The sequence below is a fragment of the Desmodus rotundus genome, chromosome 6, assembly GCF_022682495.2.
Source record: "Desmodus rotundus isolate HL8 chromosome 6, HLdesRot8A.1, whole genome shotgun sequence".
NCBI lineage: Eukaryota > Metazoa > Chordata > Mammalia > Chiroptera > Phyllostomidae > Desmodus > Desmodus rotundus.
In genome coordinates, this window is record NC_071392.1 from 83,998,119 (window position 1) to 84,020,060 (window position 21,942).

At 50.2% G+C, this 21,942-nt stretch overlaps 1 protein-coding gene across 3 annotated transcripts in view; it reads right to left on the minus strand.

Annotated features, from left to right (window-relative positions):
* DENND2A (DENN domain containing 2A) overlaps positions 1-16,109 on the minus strand; it is a 90,587-nt gene extending 74,478 nt beyond the window's left edge. For all 3 annotated transcript variants that reach the window (XM_053926922.1, XM_045191189.2, XM_024555131.4), the window contains exon 1: positions 15,769-16,109. In XM_053926922.1, coding sequence (XP_053782897.1) covers positions 15,769-16,079 — 311 coding nt within the window. In that variant the 5' untranslated portion in view covers positions 16,080-16,109. The remainder of the gene's footprint in view (positions 1-15,768) is intronic.
* Positions 16,110-21,942: the final 5,833 nt, after the last annotated feature.

Sequence of the window (21,942 nt, forward strand, 5' to 3'; positions counted from 1 at the left end):
ATCGTGACAATGTCGTATGATAGACTGAAAGTTGCTTAGAGAGTAGATCTTAAATGTTCTCATCACACACACACAGAGTTAACTGTGTGAGGTAATGGGTATGCTAACTAACTGTGGTAATCATTCTGCAGTGTATACGTACATCGCATCACATTATGTACCTTAAACTTACACAACGTCACGTATCAATTACATCTCAATAAAGCTGAGGAAATAAGAGGCACACGAGTGTCTCCAATACACAACACAATATGATAAGCAAACCAGGGGAAGGCCAGGGCCTTTTGCGGACCTGGGCTTGAAGGAGGGACCGAGTTTCCCTTGGGGTAGACAGGTGAAAGGCATGGATGCTTGCCGAATCCTGAGATGACTAAATGCTCAAGGAAGCTGTGCAGACGTGAACAAAACCAACTCCATCCCTGTGTCCTGGGTTTCTTTTCATTTTTACGTGCCATGCTGTGACCTCTGACCAACCTCACTGTCCTTAGCAAGCGTATCAAAGTCTGATAGTTGATGATTATCTGTGTTCCATACAATGTAACCACAAATATTTTTGTTAGTCATGGCTGGAACGGCATAACAACATATATAAATATCAAACTGAAGATAGCATCAATTATAAACAATCATCCATCACAAGACCACTAGAGGTCCGTCCCCGGGCGCTACTGCATTCTCTGTCCCTTTGTCTTGTCAATCATTTGTACCGAAATTACGCAATTTAAAGATCACTGTAACAGGGGTCTGTTAGCAGGAAATAATCTGTGCAGTCTGCCCCCTCTGACCCTGTAAGTAAACTACCCTGTGACAGACTCGGTTATGTTCTATGGAGTTGCCTGCATCGTCTTTCAGCCTGAAGACACCTTCACCTTGCGCAGGCATTACCCGTCTGCCCCACCGTCAGAAAATAAGGCACAAACCACTGAGTGGAAAGCAGCAGTGATTCCGTACGGCTACGCCTAAGCGACCTGCCGGCTTTCTTTGGAGTCCATCAGCATGCGGGCCAAGGCCGAATCTATGAACACGACTTGGCTCGACTTTAAGAAAACTTTTACCAAGATGTTACCAGAAGCATAACCACCTGAAATACGTTTTATTTTGAAATAATTACAAGCCTGCAGACCAAATAAAAGAAAAGTACAGAACACTCTTATATATCTCTTATCCAAATTTACCTACTTTAACACGTTTTAAAAAGTTCTTTTGGTGATTCGGGGAAAATGAGTGCTATCCAGCCACTAGAAGACTTCAGTGCGCATGAGTCTAAAAGAAAACAGAATCTTACAAAAGTAGTTTCCCGAAATAGGTAAGCACACCCAGACCTAAAAGACAACTCAACCCTAACTCCAATCCCGCCCGACCCACCCCCAGGACCTCCCAGGAGGTCAATGAACACTTTAAAACCAGACTGCCAAACATGTGAGAACACCTAGGAAAACAATGAAACATTTAAAAATGGGCAAGAAGGGTGTGGGAGCAACTAGCCCTACCAGATATGAAAACACACTACAAAGCCTCTGTAATTAAAACTGCCACAAGAATAGATAAGTAGACCAGTGGGACAGAACAGAAAGTGCAGATATAGAGTCAAATACACACACAACTTTATATATGATAAAAGTGACTTTTTAGAAAAAGAGTTTATTTATTTATTTTTAGAGAGAGGGGAAGGGAGGGAGAAAGAGAGGGAGAGAAAAATCAATCTGTGGTTGCCTTTCACATGCCCCTTCCTGGGGACCAGGCCTGCAACCCAGGCATGTGCCCTGACTGGGAATCGAACCTGCGACCCTTGGGTTTGCAGGCCCCTGCTCAATTCACTGAGCACCACCAGCCAGGGGTGACAAAAGTGACTTCTGAAATCACGAGGGCAAAGATGGACTTTGTAATAAATGGTGCAGGGGTAACTGAATAGCCCAAAGGTGTTTAAGCAAGATCACACTGAAAACCTGATGCGCCTGCAGTCCTGGTGAACTGGGACGATCTGGGTCTCTCTCAGAGCCAGGAAACCTGCTGCAGGCAAGAACTAGTTTCACTGACAGCTAGTTCACAAAGACGGGACAGCCCTCAGGGGTGAACAGCAGCCCCTGAAGATTCCGACCAGTGCTCCTAAAGAGCTCCAACCACAGTCTGAGCCTCCCATGACTTGAATAGAGTTTCAAGGTCCGATTCTTCTTCTACGGCATCCCTAAAGCTTGCAATATACTTGTAAGGCCCCTGATTTCCATATTATACACACGTTGTAACAAACATAAGCCCCCTCCCTCTCGCCAATTTCCAGATGTGATTATTGTTATCCTGGTTTGGAAGGTGAGAAAATCAAGGTTCAGAGACTTGCCCAGACACAGTTCTTTTTTTCTACTCCGAATTTTATATTTTGACTCTCAGACTTTGTTTTCTGCTCTCTCGGTACCTTCAGCCAGAACCACTCTGGATGGACCCCGTTCAAAGGCCCGAAGCAAGAATCTGCTGCTCAGTGATGCCAGGACCCCAGGGGCAGCGACCTCAGAGTCTGACCCCCAGGGCTCAGGCTCTTTGGAAGATCCTGACTTTCTTCTAAGGGCAGCAAGCAGGAAATAGCTTTCATTCATAACCCTTGGGAAGGTCAGAGTAAAGAAATTAGCACTGTTGTGTTCTATGATCTATCAGGCATTGCATGAAGCACTTTACAAACATAACTACAGAAATAATGTATCTCCCAAGAGAAATGAAAATATATATCCAGTTGGGAGGAGGGAGTAAAAGGGGACTACATGGTAATGGGAAAAAATATAATAAAGATTATATAAACAAACACGTCATAAAAAAAGGAAAATATATGTCCATATATGTTCTTCTACACTAACACTCATTGCAGCATTATTCATAACGGCCATTAAGAAGCAGCAATCCCAATGCCATCGATGGACAAATAGATAAATAAAATGTGATATATCCATATAACAGAGTAATATTTGGCCACAAAAAGAATGAGAACTGATACATGCTACAACGTGGATAAACCTTGAAAATACTATGCTAAGTGAATAGAAGCCAGTTCAAAAGTCCACATATTATAGGAGTCCATTTATAGCACAGGTGGCAAACACAAGGCCCGCCAGCCGAGTCCAGCCCTCCACCTTGTTTCTACCCAGCGGCATCACCAAGCTCCTTGCCCCTAGTTAAGGAGTAGTTACATGTATACAGTCCTAAAATTGCATTCGGCCCTTTGAAGGCAACCATGAGGCTGATGTGGCCCCCGGTGGAAGTGAGTTTGACACCCCTGATTTATATAAACTGTGTAGAGTAGGGAACTCTACAGGGACAGAAAGTATATTAGTGGGTGCTCAGGACTGAAGGGCATGGGGGTGCTTCTGACTAAGAAGTGCCAGTTTCTTCTTTGGTGTGACGAAAATGTGTTTTCAAACACCAATTCTCACTCGACTGCAGTGAGGATTGCAGAACTTTGTGACTATACTAAAAACCATTGAACTCTACACTTTAAATGGATGAATTTTCATGATATGTGAATTCCGCCTCAATAAAGCTGAGAAGGGAGGAGAAAAGAAAAAAAAAAGAGGGAGGGAAGCAGGATCCATCAAAGCGCCCAACGCCACATACTGGATATGGAACAGGAAGTCAATTTCATTTTACAGTTGAGGAAACTGAGGCACATAGCTAGCTGATCATAGTAGCACCGACATTAAAACAGTGGTGTGTCCAGTCCCAAAGTCCTTGCTTTAGTATTCCACTTGGTCACAAGCAACGTCTTTGCGAAAGTCTCTGAGGAAGCAGGGGTCTCCCGATCAGTGGTTGGGACACATGAGCACAAAATGGTTAAAGAAACATAACACATGCAGTAGATCCTGCAGGGACTAACAGAGCTAGTGTACCTTGCAAGGTAGGCCCTTCCTTTTGCGCAAACCGCCCCCTCTCTCACCTACGGGGTTACAGTAGCGTGAGCAGCCATGTTTGAACTATGATCCCGCCCCCAGCCACAGCTGATTGGCTCTGGAGGAGGCTTTACTGAGGTCGGGCCAATCAGATTCCGTCCTAGGGAGGCACGCTAGTCTGCGTGGCCGGAACTCTAGGCTGTGGGTAAGAAGAACAAAGCCAGTGAGTGGAAGGATGGCTTTACACTCCGTGGTTCCAATGCATTCTAGAGGCTTGGCTGCATCTCTGCCCAGGGTTCCACAAGATAACTTCATAACCTCGTTTGCTTAAGCAAGCAAAAGAATCCCCACTAACAGATGGTCACGTTCAATTTGTGTCTAATTACTTTCCCAAAGCGGAAAAGGAAAGCTATGGTGTGCATGCGTTGTAAACATGAGTCTGCATCCACGTGGCTGAAGCTGAGCAAACTTCAACTACTAAGGAAACTAAAGCCCCCATTAGGTTTGCCTCCTGCCTGGCACAGGGCATTGGGTGTGATCTGATCGTTTCCATTACTTTATTCAGGGTCAGAAGGGCTGCGGCCACCAAGTCTCCTTCCCTTCTCAAGGAGACACTTCATGACACTGGGCTGCTGGGAACACATGAAGTCTCAGTAAGGCCAATGTCATGGGACCTAGCCTTTCCAAGGACCCAGACCGAGGATTATAAGCATTACTGCAGCAAGCTCTGTGAACCCTAGGGTGAAGTTAACTAGTACATGGTATGGAAGGTGTGCATGTCCTACTCCCTTCCTTCCTTCCCAATAAAACCCCCCTAAAAAACAGTGGCTTTATATAGGAATGGACCAATGTGAGGTTACTGTGGGTAAAAGAACAAATGAAAGGCGTGTGTCTTCTTCAGTTCTTATTTTGAACCCACAACAGACAAGAAAGCAGAGCTCACATCTCTCCTACACACACACTGACACATGTGAATGAAAAGCATTCTCAGGGCATAAAAGCACCTGCCCTGGCTGGTGTGGCTCAGTGCACTGAGTGCTGGCCTGTGAACCAAAGGGTCGCCGATTCAATTCCCAGTTAGGGCACATGGCTGGTTTGGGGGTTGGGTCCCCAGTTTGGGGGTGTATGAGAGGCAACAGGATCGATGTATCTCTTACACATCCACGTTTCTCTCCCTCACTTTCTCTCTCCCTTCCCCTCTCTCTAAAAATAAATATATTTTTTTTTATAAAAGAAAAGCATTTACAAGAGGCTGCAGGGTCTGGACACCAGAAGGAAGAGCTGAGTTGACGGGATGAAAGGGAGAGAGGAATCCTTTTCCCATCCCTCCATCTGTTTATGGAAGTCATTTCCCTTCAGGAAATGCTGAGTCCCTTCTCCCAGGACCCTGCTGGCAATGAAGCCTGCACCGGCTGACCCAGCCTTCCACATCTTCCCCTCTGCCTCCGCACTTGCCCCTCGTGACCCAGTCAGTCAGTCAGTCACTGGGAACCCAGCCTGTAAATGACAGTGCTTCTTAGAGGCCCCAGTCTAGTGAGGAAATTCAGAAGGCGGGCAGTGGGGGGGAGGGGGGGGAGATATGTAATAAAGCTAGAAAAGGCCCTGGCATGGAGCAGCTCCAAGATGCGAACAGAGGAAGGTGACAGGGAAGCAGTTGGGGCTCAAAATGACCAACCACAGTGTGGCCCAGGAGTTTTGTGGCTCACCTAGCCTCAGTCACCTGGCTGGATGGTGGCAGAGCCAGCAGCAGGACCCAAGGTTCCTGTCACCCCACTTAGAACTCATTCATCTCCACACTCACGTCTGGAGGTGACTCACATTTCTATGGAGAACCTGGGTCTACTAGATACTACTTGGGTTAAGGTGGTTCTTTTCTTTGTGGACAGCTGAGGAGCCCATGTCTTCATAAACCAGAGACTTCTGGGATTAGTGTTCTTTTTATTGTTGTTGGGTTTTCTTTCTTTCTTTTTAAAGAGAAATATTCTTTGTTATTAGGATGTGGAGAGGTTTTTTTAAAAAAAGATTTTATTTATTTGTTTTTAGAGAGAGGGTAAGGGAGGAAGAGAAATATCTATCTGTGAGAGATACATTGATCGGTTGCTTCCTGCACACCCCCAACTGGGGACCTGGCCCACGGCATGTATCCGGACCAGGAATTGAACCAGCAATCTCTCAGTTCACAGGGTTTGCAGGCCAGCACTCAACCACTGAGCCACACCAGCTAGGGCAGGACGTGGAGAGATTCTTATAAAACAACCAAAACCAAAAACATCTGCCCCCAAACTTCCAGGATATTAGCCACTGGCTCCTACTGAATGCTTTTTCTTCTTTTCTTTTATGAAAAAATAAATACAGTGTTCAGAGCTTCTCTGCCCTGTATCAGCAAGGAGAGCAGTCTCAGTGGTAGCAGGTTGAAGAAAACAAACTGCAGACTGAGGGTAAGACAGAGAATTAAAAAAAAAAAAAAAAGACACAGATGGAAAATAAAAGAAACAGGGAGACAATGGTACTTAAACAGCCAGAGCCACAAATAAGGCGAAACCCACCAAAAAACCAACTAAGACACAGGCTGAGCAGGGGCTATGCTAGGTCACAGCCAGATGCCTCTTGCAGCGTCCTGATAATCAGCTTTTTTGCAGCTGGAATGTATATAGTAAATGAAATGCCAAGTCCAAGTGCACACTGTGGGCAAGTGGATGGCTAGAATGTCCTAACCCTCTTGGGCTTCTGTGAATTAGAACTTCCCCACCTCAGTTTCCGCCCTCAGTTTGCACTCTTTTCCTCAGTTGTCATCCTGCCCATTCCTGTTATCTTCCCACCTCAGAATCTGGCTTCACGTCTAACTTTTCCATAAAACCTACCCTCGCCATCCCAAACTGAAGTTCTTCCCCCTCCTCTGAATTTTTATAGCAGAGTTATTAATTTATCTACACTTGATTATCTAAATGTGCATCACCTTGTGTTACCTCTTCTGTGATTAGCTTTGTCTTATTTATATATATATGTATGTATGTGTATATAGATGTATATATATTTAGGTTTTATTTATTCTATTTTTAAACAGAGGGGAAGGGAGGGAGAAAGAGAGGCAGAGAAACATCAGTGTGTGGTTGCCTCTTGGGAGCTCCCTACTGGGGACCTGGCCCGCAACCCGGCCATGTGCCCTGACTGGGAATCAAACCCATGACCCTGTGGTTCGCAGGCCAGTGCTCAATCCACTGAGCCACACCAGCCAGGGCTGTTATTTACACATGTTTTATTCAAGGTTTCACATATTTATGTTTGGCACCTGAAGTTAAACCGTAATAATGAATGAATGGCTAACATTTACTGAGCACTTACTCTTCTCTAGGGAAGATTCTGCACAGACTGTTTCACTGAATCCTCACACCAACCCTACCACTGCCTCCCCTTTATAGGTGTGGAAGCCCAGGCCCGCAGGGATTATTTTTCCCAAGGCCACATGAATGCTGAATGAATCCAGGTTGTCACACTTAAAAATCCAGTGTCTGATGCCCAAACAAGGGCCTTGGGGCCAGGGGATAGGCCTCCCCTCCTGGCTAACAGAGCAGCCGCTCAGTAATTGTTAAGACTGAATTTCACTCAAAGTACCCGGCCCCTATCACCTTTCCTCCCTCCTCTCCATCCGCTCCCTGCCCACCATGCATACCCTGCAACCAAGGCACCTCCAGGCCAAACCCTCGACTTCCTCACTTCCCCACCTCTTCTCTCCCTCTCTCCTTCCTGCTTTCCTCGTCCTTTCTTCCCCCTCAGCCCCTTTCCCACCCTCTTTTGCTGGCTTCTGTTCTCTTTCTTTCCATGAGCAGAGAGTTTCCAGCCTGGCTCCTGGCCAGCACATTTGGACAAAAGGCAGCAATCTTAGAGAGAGACGTCATCTCCCATCCCCTTTCCTGGCCGGCACCATGGCTCCCTGAGTCCAGAGAGAGAGAAGGGGGCCGAGGCTGCTCAGCCCCGATCCCAGCTCTGGGAAATGGCTTGGGAGATGGCATATCATGGGGGTTAAAAGCAGAGGGATCACGAGCAGAGAGACCCAGGTTCCAATTCTGGGTCTGCCACTTGAGAGCTGGGGAACTGGGGCAAGTTACTCTCTAAGCCTTAGCTCTCTCCTCCGCAAAACAGTGCTAATAGTGGCACCTTCTGTGAAAGCCAGCGGTGGGATTAAATGAGACTGCACCGTATAGCTTTCAGCCCAGCACCTGTCTCATGAAAAGCACTCAGCACACGTCCTCTGTCCTTACAAAGTGAACTTTACTCTGTCAAATGATACGAGGTTGAGTAAGACACAGGACCTTATTTTACTGACAATAACGATAGCACCACCTCCTCAGCTCATCTGCAGGGCTGCCCTCCCAGCCTGAATGGTTTGCAACTGTAACCAAGGCTGTAAAATGCTCTCAGACATAGAACTGCTGTCAAGTGTTGGCTGTGAAAGTGGATGTTGAAACTGGAGGGGGAGTGGTCCCCCCTTCCATTTCGGTAGAAGCCTGGGGGCACTAGTGCTCAGTTTCAAAGTGAGGAAGAGCCCACCCTATCAGCACAGCCGGCGGCATCCTGACCTCCGCCCCTCCCACCCTGTCTCCAGGCTCCTTACAGGCTGAGACCCTGTTGCTGTTTGTTTACTATACTGCCTGGGGTTTTGTCCTCAGAAGTTGCGCAATGCCTGGAAATGTGTTCTTTTCATTTAGCTAAATCCTGAGATATGGGAAATGGTCTTTCCCCTAAAATTTTAGTTAGCTAATCTGAGCCATTTTGGATGGATTTTAAATTAATCGATAATATTATCAACAAGCTGAATGCAGTACCGTGAGGTACTGCTGGGAAATACTCGGTCCCTGCCCTAGAGCTAGGGATACGAACTGTGAAGGAAAAGGGGGTTCTAGGAAAGTAACCTCACAGGGCAATCTGATCATAAATTCCTATCTGGGCAGGTCCCAGTGGGCAGTCATGCCCCGGGCATGTAATTTATTTAGTGAAAGGTTTACCTCGCCTTAGGCAAACCCTGTCCATTGTTTCTGTGCCTATAGTCAACCCACCTCTGAAATAAACACCCTCAAGAGAGCCCATGATCTTGTTAACTCTCCTGTAATCCAGTCCCCGCCTTCCTTTCTCCCACCTTTGCGAAATCTTCCTGCATTCCCTCCTTAATTTCATCAAAGAAGCTGCAAAACCGTCATTTTGCATTTGAGATTTTGCTTCCTAGCAACTGTTGTCAATTTTGGCTCAAATAAACTGATGAAAATTTCCTGCAGGTTGGATGGTCCTTAAATCAACAAAACCCAAACAACCAAATGGTGATAAAAGATTGCAACTTTTCAAGACAAAAACCCAAGACCAGCCCAGGGAATGCCTGACACCTATTTACCAAAAGTCACAGTGTGAGACTGGTTTAAGGCCTAAACTGAACTCAGTGGTAAGTGTTGTGAAAGCAACTAAACTGGAGGAATTTAGAGGTGGGCAATGGCAGCTGTCACGGATTCCCTCAAAGGAGTGTGGGTGCCCTTGAAGGCTAGACTGGGTTCCAACAGCTGGGGAAAGAACAAGTTCAAGGTGAGGCAAGAGCCTGAAGAAAAGCAGGGGCGCACCCGCCCAGGACAAAGACTGACCGGTGAGACAGGACTGATGGGATATGTGATGGGGGTGAAACAGGTAGAATAAAATGTTCCCCCAAAATTGCTCCATCAAGTCAAGCCCTACCAGAACTAATTGCTCCATTGAATTAAGCGAGTTAAGCCCTATAGTTACAAAACAAGGGTTCAGATCTAAAGCCAAGCCACCCACCTCAGAGACCAGCTCAACACCTGCTTGGGAGAGTCCCTTCCTGCAACCCATAGTAAGTCCAGTACAATCCCAGAACGCTTTGCTTCGCTGACATCAGTGTTCCAGAAAAGGAAAAAGTCTGCTAAACTACACCCTGACTAGTTAACCTCATCAACGTCCATATGCCCATGCAAGAAAAAACCCCTAAACCCCACATTTAGGACAGAACCCGAGGCCCTATCTCTGCAGAGCCTCAATGAATCGGCCTTTGCTTTTATCAATGTTCCTGGTCTTAAATTCTTCTGTATCAGGTGACAAGAACCCAAACTCACGGTAATGCGGGGGGGGGGGGGGGAACCACGGTGAAGAAGATGGCAAGGGCTGGAGAACATTCTGAAAGCAAGGGAGAGGAGCTGAGGCTTGCTACCCTTGGAAAATAAAGATACCAAATGAAGATGTGCTGCGATCTTAGATCTTCCTGACAGAAGGCTAAGATGGTGCGTTCGAGAGGAAACCTGTGGAGTAGGCCATCAAAGGAAAGACCTAAGGGCCTGGGGAAAGACCCACCCTGGGGATGTAACTTTGGGAGGGAGCCGGAGAACCCGAGACCATGAATGAGCCCTCTGAGGGGGGTGACCAAAAGCGGAGTGGAGAACTGAGCCATGGGGTTACTCCTGTGGATACACGGCCCTTGTTGCTCAGCTCCTGACTCGGTTTCCTTATCCGGGCTCTCCAACCAGGCGGTGAGGTCTGGTGGCTGAACACGCGCATTGGGCTTCTTTTCATTCCATTAGTGTGCAGCCCAGATCTTGGTCTGCTGTGGGCGTGGCATGAATACTCGTTAAATGAGAAGAAAAAGAATTAGTGAAGAACTCATCTTTTTTTTTTTTTTTGAAAGACAGTTAAGACAACCAAAACAGTATGGTGTCTCAGATGAGGAAGCCATACTCAAAATACTTAGCAAAGGTGTGGCTGGGACACCAGCCGTTCAGAATGGCCTAACTATTTCTCCTTTCATGGCGTAATCTGGGTGGAAGGGCTAGGGGGTCCCAGGAATGTGGGAGAGCCAGGGGGTCAGGAAGCATTTCAGCATTTTGGGGAGTGGCACAGATGAGTCACGCACCCCCGTTTTACATCACCTTTGATCTGCTTACTCTGGGGAGCTCCAGAACAATAAGAACAGCGAACTAGCCTTTGGATGCAGCAGTAGCAACCTAGGATAAGGTCTCAGCAGATGGTGAGGGATGCAAGCCAGGTTTCAGGGACGGGGGAGCAGACTGCAGCCCTGCCTCAGGGGGCTGGCTCTTCCAGTTTCTCGGTCTCTCCACCCTGAAAGCAGCAGCCTCTCGGACACTTTTCCCAATCTCTTCCCTCTCTGCCCCAGGGCCGTCCTGTGTTCGGTGAAAGGAGAGCCTGAGTAAAATCTCTCTGGGCCCTGTCCCTACTAAGTGCTGGGCTCTCCAAGTCTCGTTGTTCAGGGAGGTGTCAGGGAGTTCTCTCCTCTCCAACGGTTTCCCACCGGGTCACGTGCACCAGTGCAGCTGCAGAGTAAACTGACCGCATCGGCCCCTCTTTAATGTCCTGGGAGCTTGTGTATGTCTGTTGATTGTCACAAACAGGCAGTGACATGGACCAGAGGTGAAGGATGACAGTTGCCACAAGATGCCAGGGAGTCTGTCACACCTGAGGTCGGATGGGCATACACTTCATTCCAAATCTGAACCAATCTCACGGCTCAGAGCAGTAAGGAGAGCCCCAGAGCTGGAGACGCTGCCTGGCAGAGCCGGAGCACTGGCCAGCTGCTGTGGGAAGGGAAGGTCCTGCACCTTCCCCACTGCCACCCTGACCAAGTCCGGGGCTGAGGAACTGGTCCCACTCCAGCAGCAGGGGACGCAGGGTCTGTGTCTCAGGCTGCCCATCGTTCCTGCCCAGTGACCAAATCAGAGCTCTATGGCTTCCCCACAAGTTAAATTCTCCCCGGACCACGTGAATCTGAATGCACTGCACAATCCCATACAAATGCCTCTGCTTGGTCATCTGGAGAGGCTGAGCCTGTACTTCCCAGGGACGTGAGAAACGCAAATAAAATTATAGATGTGTCCTGTTTGAATGGTTTCAATTTGCTGGAAAAAGGCAGTCAGTTGTTATTTTTTCCATGGTGAGCTGCGGTGGCAGGGACAGTGGTACCCCGTTCCTCTGACTCATCCAGTGTGGACTAGAAGTTCACACGCAGCCCTGGGTAGCCACCTGACCCACTTTCTTCCCTGGGGTCAGGCCTCTACTCTGGGGGTGGGGGGGTGTGCGCCAAATAAAGCTGGGGAGAGGGACAGAGGGATGGTACAAAATCACGTCTGCCAGTGCCAGGGCACGTGGACCCCTCACTGTGAAGTGTCCCAGTGGGTGAATATGGCTGCCCCAGCTACAGCCACAGGGGGCAGGCAGAGAACTGAGCGCTAAATCACATTAAACCCTCACTATGCTTTCCCTTCTGAGAAGTGAGGAAGTACAAGGGAGACAGAGGGAGGCGCTTTGGGTTAGTCCACGGGGCTGGCTCCTGTGGTCACCCACCCACCCCAGGTTTCGGCCCACGCCGTGTGCGGAATCATGGTGACGTGGGATCAAGGTTATGGGAACACAAAACCAACAGCAAGAGACAAAACTGGGCAATTTGTTGGGCTCAGCACTCAAGAAAGGTTCCAGGCAAAAAGGGAAGGATATATATGGCCAGGCAGATCTGACTGCAGAAGCCTCGTCATTATGCTTTTAGAGTTTCTGTTCAAAAACTGTTTCACACACACGAAGCATCACAAAACGTGTGTGTAACCAGTCTCCTTATCTGTACCTGTTCAGATGGCTTTAGGTCTTGATGTCAAGAGCTGCTGAGGCAGTTGATTCCATTATGAGTATCAGGCTTCCTCATTCTAAATTCTATGGGATCCTTGCTTTTGGAATCTGAGGTTTTTGTCCCCTGCTCTAATGAACCCTGTAGGTGATTGTCAAAGCAGCCACTCCCAGCCTTGGCTGTACCTTAACATCACCTGGGACCTTTAAAAAATCCTGACGTACAGGGCTCATTCACAGAGATTTTGATTTAATTGGTTTAGGGTAGAGCCCAGGCATGGTTGTTTCAGGGCACTGAAATGTATCTTCTGATGTGCACCCCAAATTAAAAGTGTTAAGAAATGTGTCCTGGCCAGTGTGAATGTTGGTTAGGCATCGTCCCACAAAACCAAAAGTCGTGGGTTCGATTCCAGGTCAGGGCACAGGCCGGGGTTGCAGGTTTGGTCCCCAGTGGGGCACGTGCAGGAGGGAACCGATCTATGTTTCTCTCCCTCTCTTCCTCCCTTCCTTCCCCCTGCCCCTCAAAATAAGTAAGTGAAATCCTTTTTTAAAAAGTTAAGAAACCCAAGGGAGGAAACAGTAGAATCTCATACCTAATTAATGTTAATTTAAGACGTCTATCGTTGGCAAGAAATGGTTTACACTTTAGAAGGCACATTAGGAGCACACTGACGTAGGTTTTGCAGGTCTGTCCCTTCTGCAAAAACCACAGGGAAGGGCCTGGCTGGGAGATCTGTGGCTGAGTCTGCAGAACCTGTCAGCTCTTAGCTGGAATTCCTTGTTCTTCTGCAACATTCTTGGTGGTGCAGCAAACAAGACTCCACCCTCCCTGGCCTTCCCCGGAGTGGATCTCTGGTCTCCTGAGTCTCATCCTTTCCCCACCCCCCAGAAGCAGGCTCAACATGAGGTCTGAGGGCAGGAAGACCTGGGCCACTCGGGGAAGCAGACTGGCTCATCTGAATAGAATCCTCAAATGCTGTTCCTGCTCTCCCTGTTTCCCTTTGGTCAGCACTTCCGGATGTCGTCCTTCCCAACACACTCTGCCCTGTGCGGCCCCTTTTCCAGACCAGAGTCTCAGTCCACCCACCTATGAGCCATACATACTATGACGTGCCTGCTTTGCCCTGCATGGCTGGGAACCCTGAGTGCTTTGCTCTGTTGTTCCTCGAAGTAGGTGTCACCTCTTCCTACAGTTAAGAGACCACGGCTCCTCCATATCAGATTCCCGGGGTCCTAGCTTCCCTCTGCCTCTACTGCCCACAAACCTGAGCTGACACTTGGCCCCCCACAAAAATGCAGTATGTCCCCAGGTCATAACAGGAAGATGGTACAAGGAAATAGTTGGGCGGAACTTTATCTTCCCATCTTCTGTCACACGGGCAGGAACGTCTTTGTCTACGTAGCTCTTTAATGTTTAGACAAAGATCTACAAGACACATCCCCAGTTGAGTTCAATTACAGGAAAAGTTTTGTTCTGAAAATTAACTCGTATGCTTTCTGTTGTCCTAAATCCAAAACTATGCAATCCAGTGTATTTTTGTTTGTCTCTAAGCTGCCAGAAAATTTAGAGCCAAATTCACTGTCCAAGTGATTGTGGTCTGCTACATGCAGACCATTCAAAATATCCATTTCTTTTGCTTTGCTTTGTTTTCCCCTGAGCTTTCCCCCATGGAGTGTTAGGCGAAGTGATCTCATCCTGTGCCCAAACCTGTCACCAGATTCGCCTTCTCTCTCTATCTCCACCCCACCTCACCACTGCCGTCATCCAGCTGTGGGGGGGGGGGGTGTCTCACAGGACCTGTGGCTTCATTGTGCACCATATGTGGGCTTTCTAAGGTGCCAACTGGTGCCACCTCTCCTGTTTCAGTGAGATCCTGCTTGCCTCCAGGAGCACTCTACCACCACGAGCTCTTCCCACACTTGCCTGTCCCCTCCCTCCCTCTTGGTGACTTTGCACATGCTGTTCCCTCAGCCAGAAACAACCTTCCCTGCTTTGTTTTCTTGGTGAAGGAATAGCTTTTGAAGACTCAGCCCCAGCAGCACAGACTCTGTGGGCCTCCGAGTTCTGGGCTGCCCTGGCATGCCGTGCTCACAGCCAGGCCAGACCAGGACCGGTTTTAATATTTTGTTTCACTGTCCAACTTGGATGGTGAGTTCCTGGAAAGAAGGGAGATATTTATCACTGTGTCCTTAACGCATAGCACAGAGAAATGTTAAGTCAGTCGATACATGACGCGCACAGGGTTCAAATCTGGAACAATAGGATTGGAGGTCGGTCTCTCTGCCAGCCTCTTCACTCCTCCTCCTCAAAGCCAGGCACACTGTTTGCCCTTGACTTCTGGCAGAATTCTGCTCCCTCCATTCCTAAGCAGGCCCCTAAAGACTTTCTTCACCTCTCCTTTGGTGTGTTTGATAACTGATAATGCAAGCAGGAAGGATTTTGTTCTTTTACGTAGTAACCACCGAGGGTGGAAGAGTTTAATAACAAAGTTACTGGAGAGCGTCTAGCATAACCCTGAAGCACATCTCAACACCAGCTGGAGTTTGCCTGTTCCTTCCCCAGCACCAGCTTGGTAGAGCAAAGTCACTGCAGGCCCCCTGCCCCAATCTGCGCCCCTGGAGGGTACAGCCCAGCTCCCTCACCCGCCCCTCAAAGACAGGATTCCCCCCCCCCCCGCCCCTCCCTGCGGCCTGTCTGTTCTCAGCGGTTTGAATCAAGTTCTCTGTGACACTCCTAAATATCATTATGTCTTTTGTCGAGACTCTTGCTGGGCTCCACGGACTCCCAACTCCATCTTTAGGAGGAAAGTGGGAGAAAGAATCATTCCATCGTCTTTACCTTCCTGCTTTCCCAAGACTGCATATTTTGACCACAGTGAGGGAGCGCTGGCTGCTCAGCGATTCTCGATTCTTTCTTTGCTCTTTTCTCTCTCCGTCTCTCCACCCCCGCCCTCACCACCACCCCCATCCCGCGCCCCGGGACCCAGCACTGCGCAGGGAGGGGGCTCTGGCCAGTTTGTGCAGATTTCCGAGGCGCGCGGGACGACGGCTTCCCGGCTCGGCCCAGGAAGTCATCCCGAACCCCGTTAGGGCGTCTGGACAGCACTTTTGCTCACGTCCCGCAGGTCGGGCTGAACGCCTCGGTCCCCACGTCCGCACACGGGAAACCCAGTCTGCGGTCTGCAAACAGCCACTTCCCAGCTCCGCGTTGGGGCAGCTCCAGCCGTCTCCTCCCTTCCCCCCGGCGCGTCCCCTCCACCATCCTCCGGCCCGGTCCTACCTCCAGGCGGGCTGCGGCTCCGCGGGCTCCGAGGCGCAGCTCGGGGGCGCCCGGGCGGGCGGGGGCTGCAGGCGGCGGGGGCCCGGGGCGCCATGTCCCGCAGCCCTCCGCGCTGGTGTCAGCCGGGCCTCTCCGGGAGAGCCGCGCTCCCTGCGCTCGCGTCCCCACCGCCCCGCCGCGGCCGTGGGCGAGCGGAAGGCGGGCTCGGCTCGCAGCCTGGTCCTCTCCCCGCCGGCGCGGCGGCTCTGCGCGGGCCGCGCGCCCGCCGTCCCCCGCCCGTCGCCCCCCGTCCGCCGCTCCAATGAGCTCATCCGCAGCTGGCGGGCGCCGGGCCCGTAGCCACGGCAACGCCTCTCCGAGGGCCGCGCGGACTGGGGCAGCTCCCGTAAACAGGACCTTCTGCCGGACTCTTCCCTTCTCCTTTTTGGGGGGTGGGGAGTGGGCGAATTAACCCTTTCTTTGCTGGAGACCACTGAATGGCGTTCTTCGTCTCCCCCAGCCCGGGGCTGAGAACTTGAAATAGATGCGCCGAGGTGGCCGCTTCCCTCACTCCAGTCGTTCAACGCGTGGATGGACGCGTGGATGGAGGCGGGGACACCCGAGGGAGTGTGCCCCCTGCCACGGGCAGTCCGGCTGAGGCACCGACAGCTGTAACACAGGCAGTGAAAGCCCAGGGCTCCTGAGCGCAGGGAACAAGGGCTCTCAAACCCGGCGAGGAGGGAAGTCAGGCAAAGCTTCCCGGAGAGAGGACTTTATAGTGCCCACTGCCGCCACTGACGTGGGACAGTCCAGGGACACAGATCGCATGATTTCGGACTGCCAGCTAAGACTTGCACGTGAACGTGCTGCGGGCAGTTCGTGCTGCGGACCACGGGGGCGGGGGCCACGGGCGGTTTCTGAGCCAGAGGAGCTCCCGCTGCTGCCGAAAGGGGCACGGACCCTGCGGTGGTGATTTATGGGTGCGGAGGGAAGGCTCCAGGCCCATCTCTCTACCCGGAGGAAAGTCGTTCTTTAGCTCGGGGGCCCCTAGAAGGAGGGGCCTAAATAAAGCCTAGCAGAGGGGGGAAAAGGGAGAAAGACGTTTAGCTTACTAATCCACAAAAACAGTGTGTAGGAGAGGGCGGGGGGGGGGGGGGCACAGGATTGTGAAACGCGGGGAAACTTAGATGCTGCCTATGCAGTTCCAATTTGTAGACCGGACCTGACATTTAAGGGACGTATTCAGATATCAAAGTCACAGAAAAAAAGCTCTCCCTATTGAAGGGTTTTGCTCATTGTATGAGATCTTTGAAGCTTTTCTAGGGCTTGCTAGAGCTCCTTAAACTCCTTCATTGCCATACCCATTCAACTAGGCACAGTAAATTTTAGAATACCAATTTGCAAAGTTCAAGCATTTTTAAAAAAAGTGTAAGCATTTAAATAATTGTTTTGTTTGCTGAGGTATCATTCAATAAGTTTTCACCTTCTTTTTTAAAAAAGACCAGAGACTTGGCTTCTTGAGGGTTAATTACTCGCTGGGTCCTGGGGTGTGTGGAGGCAAAGTGGAGAAAATGGCAGATGGAGAACAACTGAGCCGAGAGCCCAGATGGCTGCCTCCCCCCCACCCAATGCACAAAACAGGCTGATCGCCTTCGATTTGGTGGCTTCCGAATTGCCAGTCACATCTCAGGTGGGCAGGCCAGAGAGGCGGCTAGGGAGGCCCTTAGTGGCAAGTCCTAAGTGGCAGGCGGCTGTTCCTGCATCTTTTGAGTTCTGGATACTGGCTTATTTTAGAAAAATAGCCCTGGCTGGTGTGGCTCAGTGGACTGAGTGCGGTCCTGTGAACCAAAAGGTCGCCCGCTGGATTCCCAGTCAGGGCACATGCCTGGGTCCCCAGTAGGGGGCGTGGAAGAGGCAACCACACATCGATGTTTCTCTCCCTCTCTTCCTCCCTTCCCCTCTCTCTAAAAATAAATAAAATCTTGAAGAAAGAAAGAAAAATACTCATGCCTCAGGTCAGACTCTGATACTCTAATGCGCGATGCTAGCGCCCGTGCGTTGCAATTGTCTGTCCCTGCCTGCCCGTCCCAGGCCCCAACTCCACCTTTCCTGGGGGCTGGCTGCCTCCATTCCTAGGAATCTGAGGAGTATGTCCCCATGGCAGTGGACCCACACATGGCTCCTTTCCCTCCTTTCCTGTGTGGCCCTGCCCCAGCTGGCTCTCTGGAACTTTCCCAGCTGGTGCTACCCTGATCCCTCCTAAGCCCCAGTTCTCTAGCCTGGGGGGCTGTGGACTGGGGCCTGGAAGACCCTCTCAATGATCCCCTCTTCTCCCAGCTCCTGACACCGTCTGCTCCAACAGGGCCTCCCCTTGCCCTCCCTGTCTGTCCTCAGCTTCTCTCCACGGTGGGAAGTGAGAGCCAGGTGGGAGGGAGTGCCTGCCCTCAAGTCAGGGAAGCTGTGGGTGAGAGGAAGGGTAAGAGTTGGTTGTTCTTTATCGTAAATCCTGCTTTTGCCACCCAGCGCAGTCACGGAGCTCTGCAGAGCATCTCTCACCACCCTTCCTCCTCCTCCCTCAGCGTCCTACTGGAGAGCACGGGCTCAGGGTCAGAAAGTCAAACTGGCTCTAGAGCAGGTTGCTTTGCCTGTAACCCTCAGCGTCTTCATTTGTAAGGTGGAAATAGCAATGGTCATGCCGAACATCATTGTGTTGTGAGGATTAAAGCAGATGGATCAAGTAAAGGGTGTTGTCCCAGGCCTGGCCCGTCGGGGGCGCTCTCGGTTAGCGTCGGTTTGTTACTCTTTTCCTAGTCTCTCTTGTTTGTTTCACAGGGTGCTCAGGGTTCAAGTGCAGGGAGCAGAAAGTGTTTTTTTCTCCTCCATAAGAGTTGAGCTATCCCCTCCACTACACGTTTTAGGTCCATGGCTTCTGCCAGAGCCTGGCCAGCGACAGAGCCCGCTTCATCTTCGCTACAAGCCAAGTGAAGGAGATTGACGGATGGGAGGCCTGGCCTGGTTAAGACCGGGAGAGACTCTGAGGAGGAGTCTTTGAACATCTCTCCAAATCGTTTAATTTCCACTTAAATTCCTTTTGAATGCTAAACATTTACTGAGCATCTTTTTGGTTCCAGGCACTTTACATTTGTCATGCCATGTAATCCTCCTCACATGTCTAAGCAATGAAATATTATTCCTACCATTTTATGGGTGGGAAACCCAAATTCCGAGAGGTTATGTTCCTTATTTGAGGTCGCATTAGGCTGGTCTGGCTCAAGCCATATTCTTTCATTATACCAGGCTGCCTGAGAGCAAAGGCTTTGCTCAGGAGGGGATTTCTGGCTCACCACTCAGTTCTCGCCCTCCTTATACTGCTCCCTCTGGAAGGCGCAGGCAGTGCAGCTCCACCGGCATCTCTAACCCCGCCCCCGCCCCCCATCAGGTACCCCTATCTGGGTCATTGTTACTCATCTCTTCTCCGCCCCACCACAGCAACCTGCTTCTGCCTCGTTGCCACTTGCCTGCCAGTGCACGGTTGAAAGGCATACACACAGCAGATGATGGATGACAGGTTGGGTTATTTTGTTACGATGATTACTTTATCTAGAAGGCTGCATGGGGAAAGGAATCATTTACCTGTGCTTAGCCCCTTGATATTTGGATGAGATAGAGCATGGAGGGAACTTACTTTAGCAGGGAAAAGTCACCTTTGACAGGCCCTTGGAGAGGACCGCCCCCGCCCTCATCCCTCTGAGTGACAAGCAGCAGGACTCCCTTGTCATTCACAGGCACCCGACTCCTTCCCTCTACCTTTATTCCGCCGCTTGTCCCATCCTTGGCCCATTCTCTCCTCCTACAGAGGCTGGATGTGAGTCCCGTCCCGTTCCACCACAACCCCTGGCTGGCTCCCTCTGAGGAAACAAAACCAAGCCAAGCATCCCACATAAACCTCAAACCCAGCCTTGGTTTGTTCTTGGTCCCAATCAAATGTCGTCCTGAAGCTGTGGGATAGAAGGGGCGGGGGAAGCTGAGGCCACCCAGGGGGAGGGGAGCAGGGCCCAGACTCAGGGCCTCAGTGCTCCTTCATCCTCACCTAGCTTCTGAGGGCCTATCTTTGTGATCACTTTGTAGCTTTAGAAATGACATTAAAGAACCAGGAGCAGTGCAGCTGCACAGGAGAGGGCATAGCATAGCAGAGCCTGATGGGACTTCACCTACAGCCCAGTCATACCCCTCAGGTAGGAGGGAGGGGTCCTGTTGGGCCACATGCATTCATTAGTACAGAGAAGCACCTGCGCCTGGGTAGTGCTGGAACAACCCACCTAGACAATCAGAAGGTGGGAACCAGAGGAGGAAAAATTCTCATGAGAAGTAATAGAGATATTTCAACTAAAGAGACAAAAAGAGAAAGGGAGAAGGTAGCAAGTGGGCCCACGACAGCCCCCTTAGTGCCTTTTCCCAGTACCGAGTCTGATATTTCCTATGTATGCAGGTACCATGGGGCCAGAATTTTTATGCTCAGGTCCAACTCTCTTAGGAGCTAATTGCAGGCCAGGTCTACTATGCAGGACCTGGGGGGATGGGGTGGGGTCTGTGTTTCTCAAACTTTTTATTTGCCAAATAATCCCCTTGGCTTGTTGGGGGATGGGGAATCTAATCTTCCCTACAGGGACCCTAATGCAGGGGGGCCCAGGAGTCTGCAGTTTCACAAGCACCCCAGGTGTTCTGGGTGCAGGTGGCTTCAGTCCCCGCAAAGACACACTAGTGTAGAGCTTGTTCAAGGAGGACCGGAAAGGGGAGGCTGCGGCAGGCATGTGCAGGCAGTTGATCTTCTCTTGTGAGTGTGGGCATGGGGGTGCTGAAAGGGTCTCAGCAGAGGACTGTTCTCGACAAGGAGCCCAGTGATTCTCACTAGGGACACCTTTGCTCCCCAGGAGACATTTGACAATGTTTAAACACGTGAAAGTCACAATTGGGAAAGATGGGTGTTTCTGGCATCCAGTGGGTAGATGCCAGAGATGTTGCTAAACATCCTACAGTGCACAGGATAGCTTCCACTTCCCCTCATCCACCCCCTCACACACAACCAAGAGTTATCCTGCCTCAAATGTCAAAAGTGCAGAGGTAGAGAATCCAAGAGCCAGCCAATTCCCTATCCCCACCTCCCTCCCCAAGGTCTTGGATGAGTACTTGTCCTAGATGGCATCTGCTATGTAGCAATGTTACATGGGAGATGCTAAAATCATTGTATCATTTGTGTCGTTGAGAAGATAAGCACAGCCAAGTGGGCATTTGCATCTTTCCCTGCCCACTCATTTCTTCTCAGCCCCGTCTGGGAACCCAGAGGAGGCCTTTGGTTGCACTTCACAAGTGAATGGTGCCACCTAGTGGCAATAGAGTTAACAACACCAGAAGGAACAGTTCCAAGAACCAGAAACTATCCCAAAACCCAGAAACTATCAACCACTAATTAGCTGGTGTGGAAATTTTACAGACCCCCTCCCCACCCCCAGCAAAGATCACCCAAATGAGAACAAACAGAGGCTATTTATTCAGATCTTTCTGTAGCGAGGGAGTCAGCCACCATCACTTGTATTTATTTGTCAGATGCTCGAGCACAAGTGAAGACTGCAATGCTAGTGGGAGAGCTTTACAGAGCAAAAAAAGGCTTCAGCTGTGCCCTCATTGCAGGGTGGTGGCACAGGGAAGCTGGGGGCCGGGGCACATTGTGGGGTTGGCTTGCAGAGGGTGTTTGGCGTTCCGTGGTTGGGTGCTGAGTGGGAAGTGGGGGAGAAAATTAAGAGGCTGGCAGTCGTTGACCAAGTGGTGGCCGTTCTAGGCCCCTTGCCGCAGAGCTGTGGGTCAGAGTGCTATTGTCATACATGGTCCAGCCAGCCTCTTAATGCACTAGTCACGCTAAATGCATTCCTGCTATGACTGATCCCGAAACAGAGTGCACACAGTTACTCACATGAGAAGCAGCCTGACTGCAAATCAGCATCTGCAATTTTTAAAGGCTGCCCTTACAAATCTTGATGTAGGGTTCGTTTTGATATAACCGTTTGTCCATGGTGCCTTGATATGTACGACACCATTCTCCTGATGGACGTTCACACGGGCCCCAGGAATCCCTCAACTTCACCTACTTGGGTAACTTCAGCTCTTTTGGGTGCTGGAACTTCACCAACCATCATTCTT